This window comes from Oncorhynchus clarkii, chromosome 23, assembly GCF_045791955.1.
Source record: "Oncorhynchus clarkii lewisi isolate Uvic-CL-2024 chromosome 23, UVic_Ocla_1.0, whole genome shotgun sequence".
Taxonomy (NCBI): domain Eukaryota; kingdom Metazoa; phylum Chordata; class Actinopteri; order Salmoniformes; family Salmonidae; genus Oncorhynchus; species Oncorhynchus clarkii.
The window spans coordinates 38,596,627-38,606,628 of NC_092169.1; the positions used below are offsets into that span (position 1 = coordinate 38,596,627).

At 38.5% G+C, this 10,002-nt stretch overlaps 1 protein-coding gene across 1 annotated transcript; it reads right to left on the minus strand.

Moving 5' to 3' along the window:
• Window positions 1–800: 800 nt before the first annotated feature.
• Window positions 801–7,357, minus strand: LOC139381681 (transmembrane protein 130-like). The gene is made up of 8 exons (XM_071125374.1): window positions 7,309–7,357; window positions 7,131–7,219; window positions 6,865–7,033; window positions 6,407–6,552; window positions 6,179–6,260; window positions 5,802–6,004; window positions 4,461–4,573; window positions 801–3,666 (listed from the first exon to the last, which is right to left on the minus strand). The coding sequence occupies exons 1-8, from the start codon at window positions 7,314–7,316 to the stop codon at window positions 3,496–3,498; spliced, it is 981 nt and encodes a 326-aa protein (XP_070981475.1). The 5' UTR covers window positions 7,317–7,357; the 3' UTR covers window positions 801–3,495.
• Window positions 7,358–10,002: the final 2,645 nt, after the last annotated feature.

The following is a 10,002-nucleotide window of genomic DNA, read 5'->3' on the forward strand; positions in this document are numbered from 1 at the left end:
AATAGCTTTTTTTCACTCGATCTGTCCAACTTATCACCTTATCGCCTCTAAAATGTAAATAAAACACTATGAAGAGTTTATATAATGTGTCATTACATACCTATTTGAAGGTTTGTGTCAAATTTTAATAAGGTTTTTAGGGTGGTGCTAAAGTGATCTTAGAAGTAAACAGCGGCTTTGAGAATGATGATCGCATGCAATGATGACGAAAAAATGAGTAGGTATCCCCCTTACCCCCGTCACTGTCCATTTCTTTTTTTTAAAGGATGATAGAAGTGCTACACCTGGTGGAGAGAGATTGTAAGACATAAATAGTTGCTTTATGCATGCTGTACATTACGACGTACAGCACGTCAAGATGTAACGGAGGGTCAGTTTTTTCAACTTTTCTCCAATACTATAGAGCCATTACCATGTCGATCAACGCTTGAATAGAAACCTAGTTCACACCTCCGATTTTGACGTCAACACAGTCGCTACAGTCCCCTTAGTTTTCTTTGTAGCCTCGTTTGAATGTTACATTTGTACGGGGTGAGTTCACGTTAGCTAACATATTCTTGCTTTGCATACTCCTATTTGATTTAGAAGATACTGTCGCACAAACAACATGCTGATTTAGGTCTACACCATCACTGGTATTATCAGGCTGTATTAGCTAGCTATGTTTGCTCTTACTCAGTACATTTATTAGCTAGCTATTAGCATTAGCGGCTAACAATTAGCGTCTCACAAGATTTAGGGCAACTTGCTAAGAAAAGACAAACTAGCTGTTTGCTGATGTAAGAAACACAAACTAATAGTGTCATTACAGAACACTAGTGGATTTATATTAAGAAGCAAAGTGACAACAGCATTGTTGTCGTCAACATTGTTGCATGTGTTGCATTGACCATGCAGACTGAACGCAAATGTATAGCGGTTGAGGAACATCAAATGCGCTCCTTGAGTAACAGGGGGCGTGGCTAGGTCTGTGTGGAAAGTGGCACGGCGAGAATGTGGAGAGATGACTCAAGTAGTGAAGTAAACCATTAAAATGTACAGTACACATGGCTTATAACATTTAACAAACCAAACATTCAAATACCGGTATAGAAGGTCAAGTAAAAACCCAAACCGGTCCCTGCATCAATACGGTATACCGCCCAGCCGTATGTTGAATTGCTGCAAAGAAACAATTACTAAAGGACACCAATAAAAACAAGAGACTTGCTTGGGCCAAGAAACACGATCAATAGACATTAGACCAGTGGAAATCTGACCTTTGGTCTGGTGAGTCCAACTTTGTAAGACACAGAGTAGGTGAATGGATGATCTCCGTGTAACCAGTGCTGTACCGCTGTATTGTGTGTGGTTGATTGAGACTATAGATGTGGACTTTGGAGACCAGGTTGTTTAAATGAATCAGAATTCACTCTGCATCTGCATCCGAGAGAAAAGACAAAACGTTTGTAGAGCACATATGTTCTGCGAATCGTTGCCTCTTTCAACAATAGACGCACAATACAAGGGACTGGGATCATTCGAGGAGCTAGCCATCGTTCACACATACAATAGCTAGCTAGTAACCACAGGCAATGTTGAATTCAAAATATTAATATCATCCTAAAAAGTACAATTACAATTGCATCTTAACAATAGCATCCACTTATGAGTAACCTCTAAATATACAACATTATTCATGAACAAAACACTATGTGTATGACTTTGTGCTTAAAGGAATCAAACTTTTCTGAAGACAACAGAAAAAGCGTGTCTACCTCTCATAGTGCATCAAAATGATTTGAGCAGGAGCACGCAGGGCAAAACGTAAGTACACACTCCTCTATTTCCAGGATGCAGGCATGCATTATAACAAATCAACATGCTATATTAATATATGAACCTGGTGAAATTCACAAAGTACTTTAACAACTGTTACATCAGCATGTGTGGTTCCCACTGTGAAGCATGGAGAAGGAGGTGTGATGATTTGGGGGTGCTTTGCTGGTGACACTGTCAGTGATTTCTTTAGAATTCAAGGCACAGTTAACCAGCATGGCTGCCACAGCATTGTGCTGCGATACACCATCCCATCTGGTTTGCACTTAGTGGGACTATAATTAATTTTTCAACAGGATAATAACCCAACACACCTCCAGGCTATGTAAGGGATATTTGACCAATAAGGAGAGTGATGGAGTGCTGCATCAGATGACCTGGTCTCGTCAATCACCCGACCTCAACCCAATTGAGAGAGTTTGGGATGAGTTGGACCGCAGAGTCAAGGAAAAGCAGCATACGTGGGAACTCTTACAAGACTGTCAGAAAAGCATTCCACGCTCTGCTGGTTGAGAGAATGTCAAGAGTGTGCAAAGCTGTCATCAAGGCAAAGGGTGGCTACTTTAAAGAATCTCAAATATAAAATATATTTTGATTTGTTTAACACTTCTTTGGTTACTACATGATTCCATAAGTGTTATTTAATAGTTTTGATGTCTTCACTATTATTCAACAATGTAGAAAATAGTAAAAATAAAGAAAACCTTTGAATGAGTAGGTGTGTCCAAACTTTTGACTGGTACTGTAGGTAATGGAGGAGGTAAGCACACTCCACATGGTAGACTGAATTGATTTTAAAGTAAGCCCACTGTCATTTAAATGCATCCAAATTAAATAACAAGAATTGCTCCGGGAGTGTGAGCCAGTGAGTCAGCACCCAACCCTTATTGCCGGTTGCATCCTGGTCTCATACAGAGAGAAAAGGCCTCAGACCTAGCATAGTGAAATGAGTCAACGACAATTCCCGATTGACTAATCTTCTATCCTGTCTCTGCATTGTTCAATTGAGGTATATTATACCATAAAATGGTAAAACAGAAAAATTACATAAAAGAACAATTCATATTGTTTAATGATTGTGGGTATATAACATGAAGTAGGCCTACATCTCAAGTTAGATTGTATTGTAAGATACCATTCAAATAAATAACATGGTACCTTTGGTAGTCATGAGCAGCAAGATAAATATGTAGAAATAACGGCGAGAGATGTCGATTACCCAACAAATACATCAATTTCGGGGGACAAAAACCAGTGTATAACACTGTAAATATAACAAGACTTCTTGCTGACAAAGACACTTGATTTATCTTTACTTTCATCATTGACTTTCTTGGCATTCCATCCAATAATTTTGTAAACATGTTCTATAGATGTTGACAGCCAGTATCTTTAAGTAATAGCCATCAGAACCGTTCCCTACAGGGTTACTAGCAGGTCTCATCTATCAGCATAGAGGGATCCAAATCTCCCCCTCTACTACATGATTCCATATGTGTTCTTTCATAGTTTTGATGTCTTCACTATTATTCTACAATGTAGAAAATAGTAAACATAAAGAAAAATCCTGTAATGATTAGGTGTGTCCACACTTTTGACTGGTAATGTATATTCATCTCAAACTATACATTGATAGCAAACTATTAACAAGCTCAAATCAAAGTGTATAAATGAAGACTAGTTGCGGTAGGATTTGGCGACAGATCTGGTCCCGTGCTGTAGAAGGGGTTGGACCTCTTCGTTCTTTGGCCTGGACACATAGAGATCACTACTGATTTCAGAGAGGTCCTGCTGTGGCTGCAGTTCCATGTTCATACTGGAGTAAGTGGCGTTACTGGACTTAGACATCTGTCAAATAAAAAATACATATTTACACTGACACACAAGTATTTTTTGGAGTTTGTAGGGCTACATTGTCTGAAAATGTATTAGTAATTTTTATACTGAACAAGAACAAATACACTGTGCAAACCTCCATCATTTGACAGCAGTGATGTATGCCGTCATTGTAAATAAGAATTTGTTATTAACTGACTTGCCTAGTTAAATAAAGGTTAAATAAATAACTAAAAGTAAATGTAGAGTCCAGTAAACCTCGAGTCCTTCATACTCGAGTCACGAGTCCCTTGGTCGTGCTAAAAGCTGTGGTTCAACCGTTTTTTAGCCAGTATGTTCAATTATGCAAAAGGAAGAGATTTTCTGAAAACGAAGTCACTACTAAAGTCACTACTAGTCTGAGTCAACTCTGAGTCCTGTTTCTTTACGTAATATGTAATTGTTGTACTGTATGTGTGTCTATAGTTTTGTTCAATGTTGTGTTAGTGTATGTAAGTTGTTTTGTCTGAAACTTTGTTCCTGCTGCTGTTGGACTAGGTCTCTTTTGAAAAATAGATTTTATCTCAATGAGAAAAATCTATATAAATATAGGTTAAATAAAAATCAAATAAAAACTACAAAACCGCTTGACTGTGCTTTCTATGGTTACGACCAAGTTTTGGAATTGATCCTAAGTCAATATGTTAGGTATACATGTAGATCAACCGTTTGTGGCTACATTGTAGAATAGCCTCATATCTTTAGGAGGAGTATAGAAACAGAGCATAACATTCTTCAACAAGTCCCTCTATCAGTCTCTTTCTTACCTGTGGATTGCTGTTGCGTCCTTTCTTGTGGCGACAGGCTATAACAGTGATGAAGGCAAGGATTGCCAAGACAATCCAAGCACACATCATGATGAAGAGCAGGTTAAAAGAGGCTATAAGGAGACAAAGAGAGAACTGTTTTGACCATAGTTCAAGGAATAGAAAACACTTCACATACTGTAATATTACAGTATTACATGATGCAGTTAGACAAGCTTGAATACTGGTCATAAGTTCTACAAGCAGAATTGATTTTCTTTCACAATTAGTGACTGTCATACTCCCGAGTATCTGCATACATGATTATTAGAATGTCTCAACTTTGAATCATGTTCCTATTTAAACAAACCATCATTCTTTCAGTAGTCTGGTTTCAAACAATCTATTTGTTATGCATTAAAATGAGGTCACAAGCTTCCTGAAACTCCTCTGTAACCATACCATCCAGCACAAATCAATTCACCACAGGAGACAAATGCAGTATGGGGTGCGGGTCCTGCTGTTAAATTGCTCTCCTCCAGAACTCCTTAGCTGCATTCCTCAACCCTGCTCACTGTCCCACTGACGTCTTTTCATTTCTCTGAACACACTATCACTCGGTTCAGCTGAAGATTACAGGAAGAACCATGAAATCTAAAGAGATAAATTCTCATCAAAACCTCTTGTGCCACCAGAACTGCTGAGGGACACTGTACTAATAGATGGATAATTTGTACCATATCAAACAATTTATACTGTATTCAAATCAAATCAAAATGTATTTGTCACATGCTCCGGATACAACAGGTCGTAGACCTTACCGTGAAATGCTTACTTACAAGCCCTTAACCAACAATACAGTTCAAGAAATAGAGTTAAGAAAATATGTACTAAATAATATAAAAATAGTCAAATAAAAATAGGTAACACAATAAAAATAACAATAATGAGGCTATATACAAGTACAGGTTACTCAAGTTATTTTGTACATGTAGGTAGGGGTAAAGTGACTATACATAGATAATAAACAGCGAGTAGCAGCAGTGTAAAAATAAAGGGAGGTGGGAGGGTCAATGTAAACAGTCCAGGTGGCCATTTGATTAATTGTTCAGCAGTCTTATGGCTTCGGGGTAGGAGCTGCCTTTTGGTCCTAGACTTGGCGCTCGGGTATTGCTTGCCGTGGTAGCAGAGAGAAAAGTCTACCGTATGACTTGGGTGAATGGAGTCTTTGACAATGTATTGGGCCTTCCCAAAAAAGTGAGAGTACAAAGTGTGTACTGTACTGTACTATCCTGTAGCTTCTGCCTAGCGTGACTAATGTGGACCAAATCTCCACAGGCCACATGATAACACCAGACTTACGATCTCTCCTCACAAAGATGTTGTAGGAGGTCTGCAGTTTGCTGATGTCGTTGCGGGCGCTGATGTCCAGACAGTGGACTCCTAAAGCTGTGAAGGTGTGGTTCAGTGTCATGGTGTTCTCATACAGCATGGTCAGGTGACAGCCTGTAGGGGTTGCTGATACACAGTTCTGTAGGAACCTCCAACAGACCCACATGGGAGGACTAGAGAGAGAGCGAGAGAGAGAGATGATGAGAATAAATACAACACATCTACATTGGAAGACTAGGAAACAGAGAGAGGAGAGAGAGAATAAATGAGCTGATTGTTTGATGTGTTATACATGTTTAGTATGTTGTGTGTGTTAATTGTGTGGCCTACTGAGAAATTGTACCCACCTTCCATCCACATGAACAACCAGACTGTTGTTTCTGGAAACCTGGAAACTCAAAGGGCTCAACTCAATATTTCTGATGGCGTCTGGAAAATAGCAGAGATGTGCAATACACCTACATTGATGTTGTGGTGTCACTTACTGTGTGGTAAACCTAATGTGATATTTAAAAACTCTACTATTTCAAACCAGATAATTATGAACAACAATGATGTGTATTCTGTCTACCTACCCAAAACTGTAACGTCCATGGTGTATACCCCAGTTAGTGGAGTAGAGGTTTTGTTCACTTGGGCCTCAACTCTCAGCCGCAGAGTGTAGTTTCCAGGGGATGAGTAGTTATAGTGCACAGACGGCTCCGATCCCTTCAGCACCTCTCTTACAAAACCAGAATATTTATTGATTATTATTATTATATTGATTGATGATTTATTGAGCAAAATTATTCATTGAGGACAACCCAGGGATAACAGGTTAAAGCATTTCCACTTGTTTCTAACGTGGTCCCCGATGGAATACATTTAACACTGACAAGACAACAGAAACAACAGTAATCCTTACAGTAAAAAACAGCATCACACAACATCGAATAAATAAATAAATAACAACCACATAATATTTAAATATATAGCCTAAACTACAAAACATACATTCGATGATAAACAGGCAAGTCCACATATGCCCGCCTACCCGTTGCCGAAGTCCCAGGTATAGTTGAATCTCGCAGTGCGTAAAGTGTTCATTGGATCGAACAGTTCAAACTTTGTCTCGGTTGGAACTTCCGTGGCCAGCTCCTTGTCCCGTAGATAAGTCACATTTCCTTCCCTCTGAATGAAGCTGAGCTTGCCTGCAATATTTTCTGAGTAAAAATGTAAAAATTATATGTGTTTAGTATACATTTTGTTAAAATAGTGTTGTATTGAAATAATGTTGTCTATGCGTAAAAGTAAACCTACTCAGATGGATCAAACCGTCTGTCGCGAGCCCAAAAACCTGGGGGCTCAGAATCAGTGGAAGTGACATGACGACCAACGCAATTATTTTTCTGAAATCATACACCAGAAGTTCACAAAATGATGTTGAATGTACTGCAATGTAATTCTAATTATTACACACACAACACATCATATTTACCGATACATTTGCACTTGTGAAGAGGCAGATGGTGTAGGATACTTCAGGACTAAGACGTTTAGAAATGTGGACAGTCTTTAAATGGACAACCTATAATAAATAGGTGCTTTGTCAGCCGGTGCTAGCAAATTGTTCATGCCTTCTAAATTTCACAGATACATGTACAAGCTTGAAATTATGTCCATGCGTTTTAACCATGTGCCTGCCTCAGATTACAAAGAGTTGTTGTGTTGTAAATCACTGTCCATGGTGGAGGATACACATGAGTTTATGGCCCACATCAAAAATGTGCAGGACACTTCTTAGTAACGGCCAATTTACATTTTTCCTCCTACAGTGAACGAAAATAAAAACACAACATGTAACAATCTCAAAGATTTTACTATATATATATATATACTGTATATTCGGGCAAGTAGCGTTCTCCTGTTATCCTGCATCTCAGTGCAAGAGGCGTCACTGCAGTCCCTGATTTGAATCCAGGTTGCATCAAATCCGGTCGTGATTAGGAGTCCAATATGGTGGCGCACAATTGGCCCAGCATCGTCCGGGTTTGGCCGCCGTAGGCTGTCATTGTAAATAAGAATTTGTTCTAACTGACTTGCCTAGTTAAATAAAAATAATTAAAAAATGACTGATTTTCCTTAGATGAACTGTAACAAATCTTAGAAATTGTTGCAGGTTGAGTTTATATTTTTGTTCAGTAATATTATCAAGACCCTTGTTTGATGTAAGCTGCTTGCATCTCATTTATGAGCTCAAGTACTGAATATGACCACACGATAAAGACATACAAGGAGAAATTACCAGACCCCCTGTGAATGACGCCTTTCATCGCTTCTGTGAACAACTAAGTCACTCTAGGGGGTCGCTTCTGTGAACAATTAAGTCACTCTAGGGGTCGCTTCTGTGAACAATTAAGTCACTCTAGGGGTCGCTTCTGTGAACAATTAAGTCACTCTAGGGGTTGCTTCTGTGAACAATTCAGTCACTCTAGGGGGTCGCTTCTGTGAACAACTAAGTCACTCTAGGGGTCGCTTCTGTGAACAACTAAGTCACTCTAGGGGTCGCTTCTGTGAACAACTAAGTCACTCTAGGGATGAATTAGGAAATGTCTTTCATATTTAGGGTTAATTTTTAGATCATAGGAAGTAAGTTTACTTTTGATTTTTGATCGCCATTGTCAAGTGTACAGGGCCTAATATGAACTACTGGCTAATGGTGCTTAAAATGCATAATGGTTCTCTGCTTTAAAGCCAACACCTACAGGTGTGAAGTGGAATACAACATAAATTGTGGTAGCACTCTAGGAAAAGTAATTACAATGCCACCATTTCATATATAACAATGTTGTCTTGTCCAAGTATCCCAACCGGTAACGGAATCAACCGCTGGTAATGTAGGTGGATCAACAACTCGATATTGGCGTATCGTTTTTAAATGTGTGCATGCTTTTCTCCTCCGACAATACAACATCTGATTCAAAGGGGGTGTGGCAGATATCAAACCTCTTCCTCTGTAGAATACGTGTACCTCTTCTCCAAAAGGAGGCTATTGAGAAGGGTTGGACCGATTTCCTTTTGCTTACAAATGAATTGACACACTCCACCACTTGACAGGTTTCGTGTCACGCAGGCGAGAGGATGAAGCACTGATCTTTGCTCAAATGAGAAAAGTCCCCAGACCTAGCAGTGTGAAACTAGTCATCGACCATTTGGTGGTGGAAAAAGTACCCAATTGTCATACTCCAGTAAAAATAAAGATACCTTCATTAAAAATGGCTCAAGTGAAAGTCACCTCGTAAAATACTACTTTATTAAAAGTCTAAAAGTATTTGGTTTTAAATATACTTAAGTGTCAAAAGTAAATGTAATTGCTTAAAATATACTTACGTATCAAAAGTAAAAGTATTAACAATTTCACATATATTAAGCAAGCCTGAAGGCACAATTTTCTTGTTTTTTTTAGATTAAATATAGCCAGGGTTTAGTGTGTCTGCCAGATCAGAGGTAGAAGGGATGACCAGAGATGTTCTCTTGATATGGTAGTAAGGGGTAATTAGCTCTCTGGTGTAACTGCCCCTCCCCCTGTATTTCACATAAAGATCACTAGATGTCACCAAATTCTCTCCCCAACATTTTCCCTGTCTGTTACTGTTCCCGCTGAACAAAAAAATGTCCTCTGTGTCATCACAACTTTTGGAGATATTTCAACAAAACAAGTTGATCCAATTTTTTTTAATTTTGAAAGTTCCAATGAAGTTAGATCTATATATGTGTTTTTAAACCTCTTAAGGATCCCCCCCCCCCCCCTTTTCAATTTTCGCCAAAAATGACGTACCCAAATATAACTACTTGTAGCTCAGGCCCTGAAGCAAGGATATGTATATTCTTGGTACCATTTGAAAGGAAACACTTTGAAGTTTGTGGTAATGTGAATATATGTAGGAGAATATAACACAATATATCTAGTATAAGATATTACAAAGAAAAAAACAACCGTTCTTTTGTATTTTTTTTACCATTACTTTTGAAATGCAATGAAAGGCTACAATATATTATTCCAGCCCAGGTGCAATTTAGATTTTGCAGTGTATATACAAAGTTTTAGACTGATCCAATGAACCATAGAATTTCTGTTCAAAATGTTGTATCAAGACTGCCCAAATGTGCCTAATTTGTTTATTAATAACTT